Source organism: Echinops telfairi, unplaced genomic scaffold (assembly GCF_000313985.2).
Source record: "Echinops telfairi isolate 266 unplaced genomic scaffold, ASM31398v2 ScPeMD7_2;HRSCAF=8, whole genome shotgun sequence".
NCBI classification, from domain to species: Eukaryota; Metazoa; Chordata; class Mammalia; order Afrosoricida; family Tenrecidae; genus Echinops; species Echinops telfairi.
The window spans coordinates 45,550,140-45,573,250 of NW_022103898.1; the positions used below are offsets into that span (position 1 = coordinate 45,550,140).

General features: G+C 36.7%; 1 protein-coding gene across 1 annotated transcript in view; it reads left to right on the forward strand.

Annotated features, from left to right (window-relative positions):
• SLC6A15 (solute carrier family 6 member 15) overlaps nt 1-23,111 on the forward strand; it is a 53,770-nt gene that overhangs the window by 7,797 nt on the left and 22,862 nt on the right. Inside the window, exons 2-5 of the mRNA XM_004700422.3 lie at nt 7,980-8,449; nt 14,667-14,824; nt 15,388-15,514; nt 18,665-18,846. Of these exons, the coding sequence (XP_004700479.1) occupies nt 8,161-8,449; nt 14,667-14,824; nt 15,388-15,514; nt 18,665-18,846 (756 nt within the window). The 5' untranslated portion in view covers nt 7,980-8,160. The remainder of the gene's footprint in view (nt 1-7,979; nt 8,450-14,666; nt 14,825-15,387; nt 15,515-18,664; nt 18,847-23,111) is intronic.

Below are 23,111 nucleotides of genomic sequence, written 5' to 3' on the forward strand. Positions count from 1 at the left end.
TCTCCTTGTTCGTCATTTTTGTTTTCTTTATCATGTTTTCCTTTTGGGTTTCTTGAACATTTAAGAAAATTCAATTTTAACTCACTCCAAAACTAGAAACTAAACTCCCTGTCATCCAGTAAATGCTGACTTACAGCGACCCTACAGGACAGGGTAGAACTGCTCTTGTGAGTTTCTGAGAGTGTAGCTCTTTACAAGAGTTTAAAGCCCCATCTTTCTCCTGAGACTTGACTAATAAAGGCGAAATAATACTTGGGGACAATTCCAAGTTCCTGTAATTTGCGCTGTTCAAATATATACTTGAATCAAAGGACACCATATGAAGTATAACTTGACCTAAATATTTAGTACGGCATAAACTACTTTAAATAAAGCAGTATGCACTTCCTCACTCTCAGGCTAGTTAACATCACATTAAAAGATCCTGATTTTTTGTAATGGATAAGTAGAATGAAGAGTGATAAATGATACAGGGTCTGTGTCTCAAAAACTCAGGCTGTTAGGGGAAACCTGGTGCCATTTTTGGAATCAGCAGGTAAAATATACCCGGAAACAAGTCTAAGAATGGTGGCACGAAAATGTGTGTTGGCCAGTGTAATGTAACATTCCTAGTATTTTTCTGTCTCTGTACATGTGATTCTGTGTAATGCATGCAGATATATGGGTATAAAGTTAATAGTTTTTCATTTATAATTAAAGTTAATCATTAAATAAAGATAATAGTTTCTCATATTTAATCATAATATTATTTAGAGTTCCTTGTTAGCAAACTGTAAAAATCAAATCTCGTTAACGGTCATTTAAAGGAAAAAAAGAAGTAGAAGGCAAAAAGCCTGGCTGGGTCGAATGTGCCCACAGAAACAATGAGAATGCTGGGCACCGAGTGGGAAAAGGTCAGGAATGAAACCAGTTCAGAAAAGCAGAAGCCAGGATCCATGACTACAGGAGCAGTCCACAGCAAGGCGTAATGGAGGCTTTGAGAGGTGTGCCAACAACTGGGTTTGTTTGTTCCTCTCTCAACATTAAACTGTAGGAAGGGAGATTTTAACCAAACAGCTACACGAGATTATTTTCAAAGATAAGTATTTTTTCTCTTTATTCATGCCCTTAATATTTTGAGTTAGCAGTTCATTCTATAAGAAAAAGCATTTATTTCTTCACTCTGGCATCAAATGGTGTGATTTGCTTTCATCAGTGAGACACTAGAAAATGTGACAAAAAAGGGAGATTTGGGACTAGTTCATTAGATTTGTTTTCTTTTGAAAAGAATCCTGTGTTTATCATATGAAGAAATGGGAACTATCCTTTGGAGAAGTTACATGTAGGAGAACCAAGATGCCTACTTCCTATCACATGTGAGAGAGGATATTTTGGAATAAAGAACACGCCCCACCCCCACCTATCTGAGCTTTCGGTGACTGCCCCTTCAGTTGTGACTGAATTAGGATCCTTAGAACAACTGAACATTTAAGTCCAGCTCAATTGCTGACTCTAAGAATTATGAATAAATAAAATCTTTTTTGATCCACAATTTTGGAGGTAATAATTTATATTTTAATACATAATTGAGAAAAATATAGACTTCAAATGGTGGTAAAAACCAAAAACATGTGACACTGATCTTAGACTTATAGTCTCATTAGTAGGATAATGTGTATACAAATACATTACACAATATGATCATACTGTTGTGAGGTGCCATCCAGTCTGTTCTAACTCACAGTACCCCGTGTACAACTGAATGAAACCCTGAGATGTCCTCACAGTTTTTATGTCTGAGCCCATAGTTGTAGCCACTGTGCCATCCAGTTTGTCAAGGACCCTCTCTTTCACTGCCCCTCTCCTCTGTCAAGGATGGTGTCCTTTGCCAGGACCCGGTCTCCCCCGACAACGTGTCTGCAATACTAAATCTTGCCATCCTTCCTTCTAAGGAGCGTTTGGGCTGTACTTCTTCCAAGACAGATTTGTGTGTCCCTTTGGCAGTCATGATACTTTCAATACTCTTCACTAGCGTCATAATTCACATACATCAACTCTTCTTCAGTTCTTTATCAGTATGCAATTTCCACATCCATATGAGACAATTGAAAATTCCATGGTGTGGGTCAATCACTCCTTAGTTGTCAGAGTAACATCCTTGTTTTTCAAAAGGTTTTGTGCAGCTGGCTTACCCAATGCAATGTGTCTTTTGATCCCTTGACTGCTGCCTCCACCAGCAATAATTGTGTACGCAAACAAAATGAAATCCATGACAAGAAAGATTATGAAAATATTAGTAAGTTAGGCTCATTATGCTTTAGTCTGTCCGTTTTTATTAGATAGACTCTTTTACTTCTTGGAGTCCTTGACTATTGCAAATAGTTAACATGACAGTTGCTATTTGAAAGATTGAAGGTTTAGGTTTACACAGAGGCACTTTGGAAGAAGCTGTGGGAATCTAATTCTGAAAAATCAGTCATTTTATCTCCTGTGGATTGTAACATACATAGGATTCTGGTGAGCCAGCATTGACCCTAAAGCAACTTAATTTTATCACCTGAGTCAATTTGTCCTAGATTGTTGGTTTTAATTTTGCCGTGTTGCTCAAAAGGTATGACACCAATGTTTTAAATACCAGCAGAGTCATCCATGCTGAATAATTTTCAGTGGAACTTTACGACAAAGAACATACACTGAAGAAGGAATAGGCAGTCTACTTTGGGGGGATTAACCACTGAGACCTTATGAGTGGAAGTGGAACACTGGCAGATATAATGTGAAAAGAGTCCCTCATGTGGAAGGCAATCAATACACGACTGAGGTAGCGCTGCCTTCTCAAAAGAAGACTCAATTGTAAGGATGTGAATGCAATAAAGCTTTGGGGAACCCCCTTTTTTGATGTTACATGACTTGAAATGAAAGAGAAGAAATATTTGCAAATATAAATAGTTGGAATAGGAAATGTACAAAGTATGAACTTAGGAGCATTGGCAGTTCTAAAAATGAAACTATACATAAGGATCAAAATATTGATGAGCTTCAATGGACAGAAACTAGCCAGACATATGGTCTGCTATATTGGAACTGACAAACTGAGGAGCGACATTCATCATGAAAAATAACATTGACGTACAACACTGTCAGTGATCAGATAATTTCCCTACACCTACAAGAAAGGCCAGTCACTGTTACAATCCTTAAAATTTACACACCAATTACTAATGCCAAAGATGAAGAATTTGATTAAAATCTAATCAAGGTACACTGATAATTATTGGTAATTGGAGTGTGAAAGCAGGAACAAAGAGAAAGGGTAGTTGGAAAAACTGACCTTGGTAATACCATGATGGAATTATGCAAGACAGATGACTTCTTCATTGCCAATATGAATGCATGTTTTCAAAACACTCTCATGATAGAATACAAAGAAATCATATGTGGAAAAAGATGATAGAGCAGCCCAGTATCTTCAGTCACAACAAAGCTGGTGGTTAATTACAAACTAGACCATCAGTTGTTCATATTAAAACTTTTGAGCTGAACAGAAGATCTCAAATGGTAGTTGCAGAAGACAGAATAAAGTAATTTAATAAAATAGTCAGTAACCTTGAGTCAAGCAGGTAGAGCACACTGAGTATTTCTCAAAATGAAAAATGAAGGAAAAAACAAGTCGAGTTGAAATATTGAATGATTCTAGGAGTAAAATCCTCTAGGAATATCACAAGAAGGTGGAAGCGGAGGGTGTGAGGAAGGCTAGCCTGGGAGAATGTCTTGTTCAGCTGTGTAAGGAGTTGCTGTAATTCGAACTGACATGGCGACACCTGAGAGCAACAGCAAAATAAAGACTTTTATTTATTTAATTTTTGCTTTCTGTGCCCTCCTGCCTGCTTTTTTTGTTATTTTTAAATTGTAAGATGTTTTGTCCTTTCCGTGTTATTTCTAAATATTCAATTTTTTTCTTGTTAAATTATGTTCCCATGTGTACTTGAATGGGACATCTTTTGTTACTGAGGTCTTTGTTTTCTCTATTAGTTGGTTAAATTCTAAGACTGTATAGATCCTTTTATTTCCTTAGAAAAAGAGAGGAGCTTACATCAGTTCTATTATGAATGAATACACTTGCCTGAGACTTTATGATTGGAATTCCAACTGATGGTTATTCCTAGCACAAAAGAAGCACTGGCTCTGTGTGATCACTGAGGTATCAGAGGCTGAAAAACAAGCAGTCAAATTGACATGAAGGGGCATAGGCAAAGTGGAGACCCAAAGCCCACTTGTAGGATAACTGAACAGTCCCTCACAGAAGGGACACATGTAAGGGATGGTCAAACATAACTTTCCTCTAGTTCTTTAAAATTTCCTCCTCCCACTATTATGGCCTTAGTTTTACCTCCCTAATCTTGCTCGACCTGTGTATGTACGGGTACTAGTAAGATCTTTCAATGCATGGAATCCAAGATAGATAAACCCATCAGAAACAGTAATGGGAGTAATGGTTCCATGAAAGTACAGGAAGAGGGGGTGGGGTGGGGAGCAGAGGACGGTAGAACTGATAGCAGTGATGAATACACTTACCTGAGACTTTATGATTGGAATTGCAACTGGTGTTTATTCATTATATTCAATAATAAATATTTATTATTATACAGATAACCCCACTCGAGGGGAACAAACATCAGAATTTTAGGTGAATGGATCATTGGATGGCCTAAGTTATGGCAAAAAAAAAGTCCTAATACTCATAATATCTCTTTTCTATCCTAGAGTTTCTACATAACTTCTTTTCTTTTTGTGAATCTTTTTGTTAAAAGGACTCTTTATTTATTTATTTCTTGAATTTCTTTTGTGAACTTTCTTGGTTTTTAGAGAAGTCATTGCTTCGAAACTGTGTGGTACTTGTTTTCTGATATACAGCTTGCAACTGCCTTTTGCCTATGTTTATTTCTTACCTAACACTCCTAGTCTCCATGTTTGTATCAAGTTCTTAACAAAAAATTCTGAATTATTTCCTTGCCTTAGAATTGGGAGAGTTCTATCTTTGAGTACTATTTGGTAAAGAAAATGGTGGCAAACAGAGCATTGGTGGAGTGAGCTGGCACACTTCACGTCTTCAATTAAAATTTATTCTCTGAAATAAACATTAGAAAATATGTTCTAAGACTGAGTGGAGATGGGAAAACAGGCTCTATCCAGGATATTGGTTGACTAGTGTGGCTGGTCAAGGTCCTTCCACAGCCCTGTGGAATCCTCATGTCCTTTCAGGGTGTTATGAGCAGTTAATTCCTTCTCTGGAGCCCAGGCCAGGTCATCTCCATGTTAGACACGGTGTTAGAGAATCCTGGAAGAATGGATGGGGTAAGTCCATTATACAGACAAATACTTGTATCTCATTAGATGGTGGCGTATCAGGGAGGTTCTCTGCATGTGCACGTGACCTGCAGGAGCTGATTGGGTTTGGGATGTGTGATGTTGCTTCTGGGTTGCCTTTGGTTGCGGGCACTAGTATCTCGTTTGCCATTTGGCACAGGGAAGAGAGCACTGGGCATGAGGTGGAAGCTCTGTCTGGCAGGAAATGGGTGCAGTGAGCACTCTTGCCGGTCACCAACCTGTTTCTTTGTGTGTGCTCACTGGTTTTTGTTGGGGGGTCAGAGTGAAAGTGTGCAAATCGCTAATATTGGATGGATTGGCTGACCTGGTGCATGTAACTTTGAGTCACTGCACCCTAGGCCAGTAGGTGGTGGGTAAATCTAGGTGTTACCATGCACATGTGAATGCCTGACCCTCATGGAGGGGTTGACGAGCTTGGCTAAGTGCATACATTTCAGCATGGGACTTCTGTGCAACAGGAAGGAAGGAATGATGAATGTGGCCAGGCTTGCACACATCAACTAGGCCCTTGTAACTCATGGAGAGGGTAGTGAACATGGTCAGGCTTGCACATATTGTGTGTATCCTGTGCTTCCTGGTGAGAGTGGTGGACATGGTCATTTTTATGGTCCTCAGGATGGGCCACCTGTTCTTCAGCGAATGGTAGTAGCTGTTACCAGATTTGCATGCTTTAGCTCTGTCTACTTGTGCCCCAGGAAACATGCTAATTTGAATGGTAATCTGGATGACTATTTGGACAGGACAGATTTGGGAGTGGGGGAAAGGTGTTACTCTGTGGGTTGGTTTTTCACTGGGAGACTCCTATAAAAAACGACTGGGTGCCTCTAGACTCTAGAGTTTAGAGACTAGCATTCTTTGTGCGGATAGCTTTCTAGCTCTCTCTCCCTTGCACTCCTCAGTTGACTTCTGTCTCTACTTCCTCTATGAGGCTCAGATGATCAACCTGGTTACTGATTCTAGAGGTTCTCTGGTCATTCCTTGATTTCATAGCTATACCATTCCGTTCCTTCTCCCCCTTATGGGATGCATCCTCCTTGGCTGTGTCTTGTCCACCATGTCATTTCTTTTAGGTTGTTTATATGAAATCCTTGCTACAAGCGTTGTTGCTGCTCTCGTGCATTCTTCACTCACTCCAGGTTGTTGTTTGATAGGGTCTCCAAACAACCATTCTGCTCCCTGCTGGCCAACTGATTGTGGTCAATCTGTGGATCTCGGTTTCCCTGATGGCACTATTTTGTTTCTCATTCTAATTGATGCTCAGTCTGTTTCTTCAAATCTGTTTCATGCTCTGGGATCTGAAGGTTTTTGGATTTTTTTTTTTTTGCCACCTGTCCACTCTTGTCTATTGTACTTAGTTTCTTGAGTAATTTTCTCAGGAGTTGTGATGGTACGTCTCTCTAAGATGCTCTCTTGCATGGAAGTCTATCATATCTCTCTTAATCTTCAGAAAATCCTATCCTAAAGTGATTGCTTCTGGGATTTTAATTTTGGAAACAACCAACACAATGAAAACTTAAAGGTAATGGATAGTTTACATGGTCACATTAAGGTTTTTGTTTTTACATTTATTTACTCCGCATAGTGACTTATCCATTACAATTGTAAATTATAGTACAATGGCTCCCTTTTCTACCCTGTATGCAAATCTAATGTCAGATCCCTTAAAGAGTTCTATTTTTCTTGTAGAAATGGAAGAATACTTGGGACAGTCTTTAAAAGGCTTTTTATAGCCCTGACGGTCTTTTTAAAGCTTTGAGGAGAAGCTCTCCTATGTTTATTTATGTTTTTTTTTAAAGTTCTATTATTTTTATTCATTGGTTTGTGAACATATCCTATGCACTTGGTCTGTTTCTGGATAGAGAAATGGGTACAAGGAGTACTTTCCCAAAATAAAAAGGGGTTGAGGGAAATCAAAGTGATAGAAGTGTTTTTCTCGAATGGCTTGAGAGATTGTTCACATAAATACCATGACTGTTTACTATTTTCTTTGTTTCTGTTATTTTTTAGGCACAGGAGTGTCTGTTCTCCATTTCTGTTTAACCATGTGTCACTTTTACCTACCATTCCTAACCTTGACTCTGATAATGGTTGGGTCATTTAAATTATACCTGTGATATAGTCATTTGAGATGTCTTCTCGATCATATCACAGCTCACATCAAATGAGTGAATGTGTGAACATGCAACCAGAAGCAATTCTGTATGATAATATTACTGAGCTACTATGAAATTGTGTATGCATTACTATAAGGAACCAATCAAGATTATACAATGAAAGATGTAGATAGAATAGAAGAAAGAGCACTTAGAAACATAGAAGAAATAATTCAGAAAATTAGTCTCTAAATTCTAATTATTAACGAACAGGGCGTATCATTAGGTTTTAGGGGTACAGCTGAAGTCAAAGTGGATTTTGCAAGGAGGACAGCGTAAAGAGAACATACTAGAGTTCTTGTACTTTAGGGAACAGTAAGCTTTGGAATGCCTTAATAATCATATGTTTTATATTTTCGGTTTCTAGAAAGATGCATCATTAAAATGAATAAAACGGGTGAATTAATATTTCTAACATTTTCATCAAAGTGTTTGTGATATTTTTATTTATCTTTATAGGTATCTACAGAATATTTAATGTACAGATCCAGGATCCTCAAGACTTTGTCACCTTGAATCAAGGACTTATTTTATATATTTCTTGGCTTTTACTTAACACCAAGTTAGTTATTTTTTTAAGGAAATAACGTAATTTCACTAAGTGGATTTAAAAAATAAATAACACTACACAGACTTTCCAATGCCTAAAAACAGCAAGGTCGTTAAAAGAGAATTGGATGATGAGGTTATTGAATCTGTCAAAGACCTTCTTTCAAATGAAGATTCAGCTGATGATGCATTTAAGAAGAGTGAACTAATTGTTGATGTTCAAGAAGAGAAAGATACAGATGTGGAAGAAGAATCTGAAGTTGAAGATGAAAGGCCAGCTTGGAACAGTAAGCTACAATACATCCTGGCTCAAGTGGGATTTTCTGTCGGTTTAGGGAATGTTTGGAGATTCCCGTACCTGTGTCAGAAGAATGGGGGCGGTAAGTTCTTATTGTCTAACTGATACCTTATTACAGTCCGTTGCAATTGTCTTTCTTAAATAGCTTCTGTTCTTGTTGCAGTCTTATTGTTTTAGAAATTATGAACTCCATTATATGAAGCAAAAGGAGATTTTTTTTTCTGTTTTAAGATATTTTCCGATATGTTTCTATGAAGGTAGATTGGTTTGTAAGGAATATGTAATTGTTTAAGTGTCCTAGTCCTCACATTCTTTCTGTGGATGTTATAAATACTGCAGAATTATTGACCTTCACTTTTTTAGGAGTGTGTGTCTCTGAAGAATAGTCTAAGGTTTCTGATACAAAACAAAGTTAGGGACTAAAGGCAAGCACTTCTCCCAGAGGCTTACTGACTGACTCCGAACGTCGAGTTGGCTTAAGCTTTACAAAAGCAAAGATGACACAGATTTTACAGTGGTCTGCAGGAGCTCACCAGAAATGAGTAGTTCCAATTGGAAGAGATGGAAACATAAGAACCAATACAATGCCAGGTATTTTTTATCTCAGATATCTTTTATGGTCAATTCCCTACGTTAAAATAGCTTGCAAACAGTGTTCAGCTTCAAAGAAAACTTTAAAGAAATTAGTAGCCTTACTTTAAAAAGAAAATGTCTGCCTCACCATTTATATTTAATTGTACATTTGGACATAATTCTTAAGTGTAACATAAGAAAAATTGGCAAGAAAAAATTATACAAAGAATTGGTCATTTCATTTAGGATATCAAAATCAAATTCAGCATTGTATTAATTAACAGTTGAGTTGAAAATGATCCATTTCCATGAAATCGGTTAAAGTCAGTGAGGTAACAACCATATTTGCATATTCATTAAGCCAGGCATTTCCACCCCTATAAAATAAAACGATATTTTGTAAAGTGATTTTGACAGGATAAAAAATATGGTTTCAGTTTTTAAAGTGACTTTAATTAATCTAAAAAGTCTTTCATAAAATATAGCCATTAAAATGTAAAAATTCTTCTTAGCCACTAAAAGAGATGCTAGAGCAACACCAAAGTAGCAGAGAGGAAGCACTAAGAAGTGGAAGAAGGGAGAAAGTGATGGTGGGGCAGGAGGAGGCAAAAGGAAACAGAGACAAGCTCTAGGAAGCAAAAGTATAGATAGGGATAATATTATCAGAGGTATGTACTTATGCGAATACATTAATCCCTAAAAATAGAGGTATTGTATATATATTTATAAGGCAATACACTGAAGCTGCAGATGGTACTCAGTTCATACCTTCCTTCAATACAAGAACACTTTGTTCTAACAAATTGGCATTCTGTGATGCTCACCCACACTCCCCAGTCCCAACATGATAGCTGAAGACAAAATGGTGCATAAGCAGATGTGGCGAAGACAGAGGATGGTGCCTGGCTATTGAAAGATATAGTGTCTGGGGTCTTAAAGGCTTGAAATTAAACAAGCAACCATTCAACAGTGAATCAACAAGCCCACATGGAAGAAGCACACCAGCTGGTGTGATCATGAGGTGTCATTGAGGCCAGGCAATGGGCATCAGAAGATTAACAACAAACAGTAAACAGACAAAAAAAGCATTGCTGATCATGGAGGTGGGTTGGAGTGGAGACTCAAAGCCCGTGGACAATGGAACATCCTCCAGGGAGGGGTCACAGGGAGGGAATGAGTCAAGCAGGGTGCTGTAGAGCACTAATGGGTCACATGATATACCTCTGATCCCTTGAGGCCTCCTCAAGTCCCCCCCACCCCCACCCCCGCTATCATGACCCCAGTGCTGCTTCCTAATCTAGACTAGAGGGGAGCATGTACATAGGTATAGGCAAGAGATAAAACTCACAACACATGGAACCCAGGAACAGGAGTGGGAATAGAGATCCCAAAAGGGTAGGGGGAAGGTGGGGAGAGGTGGGCAGAGAGAGGGCTACTGATCACAATGAATGGCACATAACCACACACCTCCATCCAGGGGGAAGAACAGCAGAAACCAAAGGGGAAGGGAGACAGCAGTCAGTGTGAGATTTGAAAATAATTAACAATCTATAATCTATCAAGGGGCCTCGAGGGTTGGGGAGGGCGGGTGGGGAGGGGGCTGGGAAGAGCTGATCCCAAGGGCTCAATGAAAAGTAAATGTCTAGAAAAGAATGATGGAATATATGTACTAATATGGCAGATACATTTGATGAATGGATTGTAACAAGAGTTGTAAGAGCCCCCAATAAAATGATCTAAAAAAATACATTGCATACTATTACTAAAATGGAAAAACAAACAAATAAATAAATAAAATTGTAAAATTAAAAAAAGAGCGAGATACAAATGTTAAAGTGTTACTGTTAAAATTACTAAACATATTTTAAGGTCTTTCTTAACTAATTGAACCAGGCACAAAACAAGACTTTTGGAAATGTTTGTATGACAAATTTACTTGAAAACTAAGAATCAATGTGAGAAGCTGGTGATACATCATTTAGAGAGTTATTAGCGTCCCATATGAATTATTTATCGTATCACCTATAAGCAGTTGTGCAGTACCTTTTTTTGTTTTGTTTTTCTCCCCACGGTCATTCTGTTTGTCCTGATTGGAAGAAGGCCACTGTAACTGAATTGTCAGCTTGCTTTCCATTTAGGAAATTTCTGTCTCGGAGAACTCTGAATAAATATGTATTTAGTAATTATTTGTAAAAATAAGTCTTTCCATATGTAAAAGAGTTCAAACATCTTTTTTTGTATCATGTCCTCTCTAATATTAACAAATACTAAAGAGAGATATTCTCTCTTATGTAATATGAATGGACTTTATTTCCAGATGACTATTTTGAGCAAAAGTGCAGACCAGCCTTGAGCCTTGTGAGATATCTGAGTAGTGCCTTCTGATTAACCCGATAGCTCAGGGTACCTACACTTCTTACTTCATCTTTTGAGCTCCTTTATGAATAATAAAACTAAAAGTTAAAGTAGAGAAAATATAAATAGATTGATCTTAGCATATAATACTTAAAGTACGATGGTTAAACTTAGTAAGTGGTAAAGTATATACAAGAAGAGGCCAGAGTTTGAAGTCAGTTTGACTATTTTGTCAGGCTCTTTCCCCACACTGGCCCTGAGACCTTTAATAAGTCATCTCCTTTATTTGAGCGTAGTTCCCACACTGTAAAATTGCACTTTCTTTGTGAAAAATAAATAAGTAACTACATGAGACTTACTTGGAATTGTGAATACTCAATTATGTTTCAGTTTTTAATATTTTTAATGGTAAACTAATGTTAGAGAAAATGGAATGAAAATGAAAAGGTTGTTCATAATTGACTGAGCAAAGCATCATAATGAATTTAGTCTTATTCTTATCCTCTCTCTTGCTTTGTAGCTGTGCGCATAGAGAAACACTTATTCATACTCTAAAATTATTAGAATGTATTTTGATTTAGGAAATATTTTTCATGTTAATATGTTCTTCCTACTAATCATTTTTAGAAGCAGGATCTTGATAGTTTTGTTTTTAAACTGCTCTAGCCATACTTTAACGCCAAACTGCTTGCCATTGAGTAGATGCCAACTCATAGAGACCTATAGGACAGGCCTCGTGAGTTTCTGAGACTGTAACTCTTCATGGGAGTAGAAAGCCCCATCTTCTTCCAGCAGAGAGGCTGGTGGTTTCAAACTGCTGACCTTGCAGATCTCAGCCCAGCTTGAAATCATGGCCACCAGGGCTCCTTACTTTCCTATTGGTCCCCCTTTATAAAATCAACTAAATCCGAAAGACTGAAAATCAGTCTTAAGATGGTAGAGATTATATACCTACCACTAATTCAAGGGAACACTATACAGCTTTATTGAAGAGATATTTGGATACGGAGATAAATAATGTTTTTTAAACATCCATATATTTATATTTATAAAACCACAAACATGTATAACCAACAGATTTTTTCCCACCAAAGTCAAATTTGTGTTACTGATTAAATTACCTGTTTGACATTATATGATTACATAAAATTATAGAGAAGAAATTTGAATATAAGAAGTCCTTTGAGTTTACTTAAATAATTCACTGTGGACATTCATGTACCTATGAAAAGAAATCTCATACTTAATTTTAAAAATCCAGTACGTGATATATAATGTATATATAATAGCAGATATATAATGTCTGCTATTTGAATGGCATTGTCAAATCACTCAGTAATTTTTGTAGTCATTAGTCAAATGTCTTATTTTGTGATTTACTGAAAGAATTATATCTTCAAGTAGGTAAACTTCACTACAAGGAGAATAGTGCATACGGTTGTATAATAGGCATTAGTGTTTTATCTAAATTATAAACAATTATTTTGTCATAAAACAGCTCACTTCAGTATTTTTGTTTGCAGAAGCAGAAAACAAAACATTTATTTTAACTGCTTTTCATGTGAAGTCTATGTGTGTATAAAGAAGAATGGCATTTGTTTTCCTTCTTTTTCCTATTTCAATTCAGAAATTATTTCTTCTTACATGATGTTATTTGATAAATTTTTATGGGATAAAAAGTCAATTTTAATAGCACAAAACCATATTCATTATTCATTTGAAAATGTCAAGTTCGTAACTGTTAAAAATTTGTGAATTGAAAATTTGAATTCAATAATCTATTCATTTACCTGGCCAGAGGGCTTAAGACCATAGCCTTGGGGATACCGAAGGCAATGGCCATAATATAGTCCACAAAGGTAACGTCTTACCTTTTACTTTGGCGAATGAGCAACCATCCGAGATGTAACCCTTAGAACCAGGTGGCAGAGTAGACTACGCCTTGGACTACTGGGAAACAATGAGACTTTCAGCTACCATATACAGTGAACCCTCGTTTATCGCGGTTAATCGGTTCTAGACCCTACCGTGATAAATGAAATTCCGCGAAGTAGGATTCCTTATTTGTAAATTAAATATTTTCGTAGTTAGAGCATAGAGGACATGAAAAAACACCCTTTAGTCACCATTACACCCGTATTACCCAATTTATTAAACGAAAAAGGGAAAATACAGTAAAACATTTTGGACGTTACAATTATCATTTATTATTTATTATATTATTTATGGCATCAAGTGTGTACAGTATGAGCCAATCAGTGGCAGTAATGACAGAGCATGCGCTGTTACGCAAAAACCACGATAGAGTGAAGCCGCGGAAGTCCAAGCGCGAAGTGGCGAGGGTTCACTGTATATCGATGTATCGCCTTAGAAGCCCACAGGGACAGTTCTAATCTGTTCCATAGGATTACTGAGTCAAAATTGACTCAGTAGCCATGAGGGTATTTGTTTTTTTGTTTGTTTTGTGTTCCTTTCTCCTTGTCTGGATGAAAGGAGAATGAAGAAAATTGAAGGTATATAGGAAAAACTAGTTCAATGGACTGATGAAGTATACACACATCTCTATGACCTTGAGACCATAAGAACTAGATGGTGTGCAACTGTCAGATGCTAAAGAAGTGGTCACATTAGAAGGCTTTGTATAATGAGGGAGGAAAGTGTAAAACTCAAAATAAGAGAAATGACCATACTTATGAGTCAGAAAGAGACTGGTGGAACCCTTGAGACTAAGACCTTTAGTCACACTTCAGGTCTGAAAATGAGCTCACCACCATGGGAAATGTTAAACAATCAAGCTAGAAGGAGAACAGTAACAGTAAAGAGGCATGCACACTTTAGAACAATCAACCATTGCTTTTAACCAAGGACAATGTTCAAAAGGGCTGGGAAAGAAGAGATGGAAACAGGAAACAGAAGTGAGATAAATGATGTTACTTTGAGGGAATTACAATCAATTAGATGAAGGAAAATATATATAATTTGTTGAATGAAAAACTAATCTGCTTTGTAAGTTTTTACTCAATTCACTAGGCTGGTACGTAATTTAATAAATGACTTACTAAACATTATGTGAATAAGATTTCAAGGAATTTGTCAATTCTCATTAAGAAAATAATTATTTTATATAAAATAAGCAGTTTACCTGTTTAACAAAATGAAACTAAAGCCATTTTCTTTTGAAACACTCTGCAGCAAATCTTGATGTTACATTTTTCAATTTTTAAAGTCATGAAATTGCATTTTTAAAATGTTCACTATACATACAGTATGTAAAGCTTAGGTATCAGCTTTCATGAGATAATTACAGTTAGGGGTTTCTCTTTTGTGAACAATGAAAACCTAATCTACTTTATTTATTCTTGCCTCTGTAGGTGCATATCTTTTGCCATATTTAATACTACTTCTGGTAATAGGAATTCCCCTTTTTTTCCTGGAACTTTCTGTGGGTCAAAGAATTCGGAGAGGCAGCATTGGTGTGTGGAATTACATAAGCCCGAAGCTAGGCGGCATTGGATTTGCAAGTTGTGTAGTAAGTTTCCTGGTATTGTATATAGAATAATTTTTAGGGGGCTTGGATTTATAGTGTTCATATAAATTGAAACTTCTTGAGTGTATATTTCTACTCTAATCCTCAATTATCTATTAAAAAACAGTGCTGGACATGTACAATGTGGAACTACATTAAAGCAGCTGTAGATATTTATATAGCTCAATCTCATTAATTGATGTTTCTGAGGAACCCTGTTAAGCACAACGGTTAAAGCACATGGCGCTAACCCAAAGTTTAGCAGTTTGAACCTACCAGCTGCTAAGAGGGAGAGAACGATGTGGCAATCTGTTTCAATTAAGACTGTGACTGATGGGTCAGTTCTACTCTGCCCTGTCGGTTCATGATGACTCAAAATTAATAGCAAACATTTTGGTTTCATTTTTGGCCTGGAGACCTGTAAGATAAATTAGCTTTTTAATGGGATATTACTTTGTTTCAAATGGGATATCTAATGAGGTAGATTGTATTTTATGCATTTTGCTTCATTGCTTCAAAGAAAGCATGGCAGTTTTAATGTAATCACATTATTTTCTTTTTTGCAGGTGTGCTTTTTTGTGGCTCTCTACTATAACGTCATCATTGGCTGGAGTTTGTTTTATTTTTCTCAGTCTTTTCAGCAACCGCTGCCTTGGGATCAGTGTCCTTTGGTGAAAAATGCTTCACAGATTGGTAAAAGCACAAGTTTTCAAAATAGTTCTTTTTTACAATAATGTTAAAAAAAATACTTTCCAAATAGCCACTGTAAGAAACTCTCCTCCAATTTTGGATTAGCATACTCAGAGACAGATATTTGACACAATATGATTTTACTATCTTTTCCCAAGTTATTTTATCCAAGTAGTTTCATTGGCATATATTCACATATCATACCATTTCATAGTTCAAGAACATCAAGAAGAGTTGTACAATCATCACTACAATCAATTTTAGAACATTTTCTTCATTCTTATACTCATCTTTATTAACTCCTCATTTAAGCCCCATGCCATCAGTGTAAAATATCATAAGCCATCAAGAGTTATAACTCTTATTTTGTGTGCCCTCTTAATACCTCATATTATCATTAAAATAAAACACAAGGACAAAAAAATTAATTGATCTAAAAATGACTTACTTTTGGGGGGTGGTCTCATCATTTTCTCATTTATTTTAATATCTGTTGAAATAACAAACAATGTCCTATAGTAGCAATGTCTAAAACAGTGGTTCTCAACCTCCCTAATGCTGTGACCCTTTAATACAGTTCTTTATGTTTTGGTGACCTCGAATCATAAAATTATCTTCGTTGCTACTTCATAACTGTAATTTTGCGACAGTTATGAATCATAATGTAAATATCTGATATGCAGGATGTATTTTCATTGTTATGAATTGAACATAATCACAGCTGAATATAAAAAGACTGATCAGCATCCAGATTAAGTTCCCATGGTACAGATTTTTTTTTTTGCTCTAGTTGATTTTACATTTACCCAGTAATTATAATTTGTGAAGTGTCATTTTACCTCTAGTACTTCTGATTTCAACACAGTGGCTACTTTTAACAGAGCAGCTGCTTTCAACACAGCAGCTGTTTTCTGCACAGTAGCCACTCTCTACACATGTGTGACTGGTCTGCATAAATACATTATAGTACCAACCCTGTCACATACATCTGTATTTGTATGGGGTATATGTGATGGGGTTGGTGCTATGATGTCATCACACCGGGTACTTATATGTGGGCATATCTGCATGTGGGCGGACCCACCTGGAGATGGATAGAGGAGCAGTGTCTCAGTTTCTAAGACCATTGGAAATATGTGTTTTCTAATGGTCTAATGTGTTTTCTAATAGGCGACCCCTGTGAAAGGATCATTTGACTCTCAAAGGGGTCGTGACCCAGAGGTTGAGAACTGCTGGTGTAATAGAAAGGGAATGCAAATCACACGTGTAATTTTATATTTCAAGTGGCCACATTTAATAAAAGGAAAATTAAGCAGATGAAATATCTTTTTACCTATTATACCTAGAATATTGTCATTTAAATAGAATATAAATGATTTGCATTGCACTTTTATACACTTTTATGCACTTTGCTGTGCATTTTATATTTAAACCACCTAAACTTGCCACATTCCAAAAGCAGCTACTGGCAAACAGCTACTACTTTTGATTGCATTGCACTAGATCCATCAGATAATTGTACAGGTGGGAGAAGTACTTAGTCTGGTTTTGTTATAATAACTTAGAGAAAAAGAACAAATATTCTTCAGTAATGTAATGGCAAGAAATATCAAAGAGGATGTAAGAAAAGACTTCACAGAGTTTTTAGAAACACATTTAAAGATTAAAGTAAAAAACTTTGTTCCATCTAAGTCAAAACAATTGTAAGTGATGCTACCAGCCATGTAGTTTACACTGAAATAACTGAGGATTCTGGGAATGTAGCCATGTCAATCCAGTCTTCCTTACATGATTAATTGGAGACAAATGGATTCCTTAAGTTGTCTTACTATATATACTCGTGTATGAGCCAAGTTTTCTAGCACATTTTAAATGCAGTTTTTGTAGTAAAATTAGGTGTCTCGGCTGATGTTCAGGTTGGCTTATACTCGAGTATGTACGCTAAGTTTAGGAAATGAAGTCAGAAAGCCAAATCAGAACTCTAAGGTGAATGCCTAAAGTTTTCCCATTTAAACTCTCACAAAGTTGTCCTCGTGTGATGAGAATGAACAAGAGAACTACCAGGGCAGAGGAGGACTATTTGATAAAGTTTCCCCACAAGTTTTTCTGCCCAGCTTTCTCAAAACCTTCTCATAATAATAAAATGTTATTATTCTTTGGCCTTCCAGGGTGCCAATGAGCAGATGCCTGGTGCATCCCCCCCAAACTGTTGCCATAATCCTCATTCATGTGCAATTTGATTTTGCCTTGATGTGTCCACTTCTGTCTTTCGGTAGACATTGCCTTGATTGAGCTTTGTCTTCAGTATACTAGGAAAGCCATGTTTCATCTCTTGTTATAATTCTTTGAAGAAATGCTTCAGGATCTTGATCTCACTTGTTTAAAAATTGCCATGAAAAATCTGCTCTTGTCTGCAGCTGATCCAGGTATCGTGGTTTGGCAGCCATCAAACTTTACTCAATGTTAATTTTTCAGTCAGCTTAACCATTTGAAATGTCTGGTGTTGGCTATTGTTTTTACTGCCAATCACTAGAACTCTTCAATTAATTGGAACACAGGCAAGATTAACTTTTTCTTCACAAATGGATATGGGTTATCTTTTGCTGAGAACTCTATTTTCAGCATCACCACATCCCCTGTTAGAATGTTATCCATTTGTAAACTGCTGATTTCTTTGGGACCTTCTCTTAATAAGCAGATGTTATTGTCCCTAATATTGTTGGTAAGCATCACTTATTTCACAATTCTTCCACTGACATTTCACTGTAAAATGTGTTGTTTGTTCTTACTTCAATATTAGCAGAATTCATATTGCTGTGATAGGGACTGTTTACAAATGGATGCCTCATTCTTCTTAGTGCCTCAAACTAGATCGTGTTTAGTTATAACAAATTAGTACAGGTTTATTTTGGTACAAAACCCATGTTGAGATCCACGAGTATTTTTTTCTTAATACACATGTTTTATGAACTTTTTGAAGATCCTCAGATTTCTTGTTATTATTTAAAATATTTTTGCATAGCTTTTTATTCTTCAGCATGAATTTAAGTACTATTTTAAAAAGATGGTGCATTTCTAGGAAACATTCAGAATTGATTTTTGGTCTTCTTATTTGTATTCTAAAATGATACTGTGTTGCTTCTCTTTCCACAGTTGTAGAGCCCGAATGTGAAAAAAGTTCTGCCACAACGTATTATTGGTACAGAGAAGCACTGAGTATTTCCGGCTCCATCTCTGAGAGTGGGGGCTTAAACTGGAAGATGACCGTCTGCTTACTGGCGGCCTGGGTCATGGTTTGCTTGGCTATGATCAAAGGCATTCAGTCTTCTGGAAAAGTTAGTATGTGAGAGCCCTTCCAGGCTCCACCCATCACTATTTCTGGGTCTCAGACCTCTGCTACAAATCTCCACGGGCAAACTGCAAATAGGGATGCATTCCAAGTCGTTAACTAAAAAGAAATAAACAGATTGGTAAAAAGTGATTATTTTAAAAAGATATTTAAAGCAAGGGAAACATATTCAGTAAGATATGTGTCTTATGGTAGACAATATCTTTTATAATTTTTCCTTATTTCATCAAGATTTTTTAGAATTATTTTTTGCTGATGCTTTAAAAACATTTCCTTGCAGTTTATTTTTCTGATTATGACCAGTTCTACTTATGATAACTGGAGGAAAGTGTAGAACGCACAATTTACTTGATTGATTTTATGCCATCCCTTAGTACTTACTGTGCAAAATAAATCGCTGCATAATAGTTGCATAAAGATTTCAGTTTAAGGAGATGAGCACTTCTCAAAGCTGTAGACATCATTTGGTATAATGTTTCAGGTGACAACACAGGAAAATAAAGGTTGGCAAAGAGGTAGTGATGAGCGCAGCTATTTTGGTCTAGAATGTTAAGTAGATGTCAGCCTTTTGAGGCATTTGTTTGTTTGTTTTTATTTTTTAGAATATTATTGAGTGTGTTGGTGAAGTTTCATACAGCTGTTTTGTTGCCCATTAAACAATTTCTACATAGATTGTTCAGTGACCTTGTCTATATTCTTACCAACATGTGAACAATCTCATTAATGCTGCTCTGGTTGCTCTGTTTCCTCGAGTCTAGTTTCCCTGATCCTTGACCTTCTCCTCGTTGTTTTAAAGCAGTTGTTGTTTGGTCTCGGGTGGATGAATTTTTTAAAGGAGCATGTTCTTTATTTTGTGTGACAATCTGTTAAGAAATAAACTTTTTTTAATAGTGTAAGCAAGGTATTATTTTCTTATAAAATAAGAGGGGCATAACATTAAGTGTAAATAATTTATATTTGAAAACATAAAATGAACATCGGAATCTTCCTACAGCTGCAGAAGAAACTTGGAGTGGGGATAGTTAGTATGATTTGTCATGTGCCCACAGGCTGACTCTGATGTACAGCAAGCTTCTAAATCAGGGTAGACGTTCCTGATAGGCTTTCCTATGCTTTAATCTGCGTGGGAGCAGAATACCAGATTCTTTCTCCCAAGGAGTAGCTGTTGACTTTGAACCCTTAGGCTTGTGGTTAACAGCTGAGTGCGTATCTTGATCTTTAGATCATCATGTTGTACGATTGAACATTTCCTCTCCTTAGCAAAGCTATGTCGCAGTGTCATCCCTGAGTCCAGCTTCAGTGTCTAGTAATCATTAAGAACCTACATATCTGTTAAATTAATAAATAAAATTGAAATAAGCCCAATCCTGTAATTAGTCTACAATTTAAAATATACTGCAGAATAAAGGTAAGTTTTTTAAAAGGATATCAATATAGAGGAAACTTAGCTTTATGCAAATTATTTATGTAAAATATTTTTAGTGCATATCTAAAATATTTTTAGATATGCACAGTCTTTGTCCTCAAGGAACCTGTAATTTCATAGATAAGAGAGACATTACAGCATAATAATTTTGGTTATCGAGGCAAATGGAAAGGGCTTGAGAGTCTAGCGGCAGATTGAAATTAGCCTGCGTTTCTCTGGAGGGCTTCACGAAAGAGTATTGGAGTGAGGGTTTGCTGCTTAAGAGGAGTGGACCAGCTAGTTCTGAGAAAGGAAATTATATGCAGATAAAATACATATGCAAAACGCGGGTTCCTGAGCACTTCTATGTTCCTCCTTTATAGTTCGTGAAATTTATGGGGGAGGCTGGATTCTGTCCATTTACTGTGGATATTAAAATATTTTATGGGCATTGCTAAAATTGTCTTATAAATGGCTGAGACCATTTGCAAATGCTTAGCAGCTCAGGGATACTATTAGATCTTTAGTTTAGAAAAATCACTCTTGGGGTAGTGTAGATGTTAGATTTCAAAGAGAAGAGGGAAGCTGGCTTGGAGAATCTGAATGCAGGATGACCCGGAAGCTGTTCCAATAGGGAATGTCATTGAAAATAGCAGTGAAGAGTAGATGTGGGATTTGTGTGGTAAAATCAATTGGACTTAGTGATCATTTGGTTATGGGACATGTGCAAAGGTGATTATTAAGGATATGTTAAAGTTACCCAGCTTTAAAAAGATTATACATAGGATTTTTTTCTTTCAATAGTCTTTAGTTTGAAATTACATAATGACATACATACACTGTTCATATGCCATATTTATTAGGGAAAAGTCATGATCAACTTATCCAGACTAATTTGTGTGTAGGCTGCATTTTTATTTTTAAACAAGTAGCATTCTTGGACATCATTTAAGTCACTTAGGAAATAACAAACGAGTTATATTAAAAAGAAAAGGTTAGCTCTTAGGAAAAACTTAATTCATGTCCTGGAGAGCCTCAGTAAACCGTGAGAGGAATCATGTGAGGTACAGCTTTGACTCTAGAAAGATCCAGGTCATTTGGATAGATATGTTATAAACTAAAAAATTTAAAGAATGTTAAAAGGCAGGAGGAAGTTTTTAAAATAGGGTTCCATTTAAAAGAGTTCTGATAAAATGAAATTTAGAAATATGGGTCAAGGGATGTAATCAAGGTAATGGAAAATTTTAAATAGTTTAAAATAAAAAATTGAGCCTTATAATATCAAAATCGTATCAAAATATCATTTTCTTAAATAGTGAATGTTGAGTACATTGGTATTTTATCCACAATAATGATTTTTTCTTAGGATTTCCCACGTATATTTAAATATGGCTATAAATCAAGTAGGAATAGAGGAAATCAAAATGACTGTATTGCTGTATGCATTATATTGTCTGTGCCTGTATTTTTATTGGAGTTAATCCCTGCCTGCCGGAACCATCCTTTCTGATGGCAGTGGTTCTTGCCTCCTTCCTTCGGCCTTCTGTTTCCTCCACAAACTCCTGGCTGACACGCACTGCACATCAGCCACTGTGCTGTTCGGAATAGAGCAATGGCAAGAGAAGAAGAGCTCTTGCCCTCACACAGCTTATATTTCAGAAGAGAATAAGAAAATAAATAAGAAAATACTGATAGAATCATTTCAGCATGCTCGAATAATCAACTATTTAAAGGCAGCCTATACCCAGGGACAAACTTTAGGGAGTTGGGGAAAAGGAGGAGTGGAAGCAGCAAGCGGAGGGAGGCTGTGGGGTAAATGATGGTGCATTGAGCGGGTTGCAGTGGTGAATCGAGCTAAAAGGACTATGAGTTGCTGGACACACGACCACTCTGTTTAGTAACCCTTCACCAATCGCACAATAAAAAGTTAACGAATGGTGCACACATTCTGATATTTATAGTCACCACGAGTCCTCTTGTCAGCAATTGTGGAAGCACCATAAAGAAAACAAAGCAAGGATCCATTATGAAGGATTAATATGGACTGCAGGGAGGTCAGGTGTATAAAAGTCATACCGTTGGTTTGAGCGTTAGAGAAGATCTTGGGGAGAAGATGTTGCAAAGACTTAAGTACCAGGAGGAGTGAGCCATGTGGAGCTGAAGGGTGGTAGTGTATCACAGAGGACACCCTTTGCTCTGGCTCGGAGGCACGGACAAAACCCAAACCCACTGCCGTAGTGCAGATTCTGACTCAGGGACTCTACATAGGGTTTCCCAGACTGTAAATCCCACCAGAGCGGATAGTTTCATCTTTTTCCTGCAAGGTGGTTAGTGGGTTTGAACTGCTGGCTTTGCGTACAGCAGTCTAATGCTTACCTGACAACTCCATCAATGGTCTAATATATTACCCTGTTTCCCCGAAAGTAAGACATCCCCCGAAAATAAGACCTACTTATAGTTTTGCCTCTCACTGAAATATAAGGCATCCCCCCGAAAATAAGCCCCCCTGAAGCAGCCGTAACTCTGGATCGTAGCGGTGGGTGCCACCACGCAGCTCACTGTTGTCCGCAGCGCAGCCGGAGCAGATAGGAAGTGCGAGGTCTCTTAGTAAAACAATAAACAGTAAATGTGTACTATATTCTTCTTCTTGGAAAAATAAGACATCCCTGAAAATAAGACCTAGAGCATCTTTGGGAGGAAAAATTAATATAAGACACTGTCTTATTTTCGGGGAAACAGGGTAATAACATTATAGAGAAAAATAGTAACCTTGAAAGTATAGGATGCATATAATTTTATTTGATTACAGAAAAGAAATATAAATATTAGTGTGACTAACATATGTA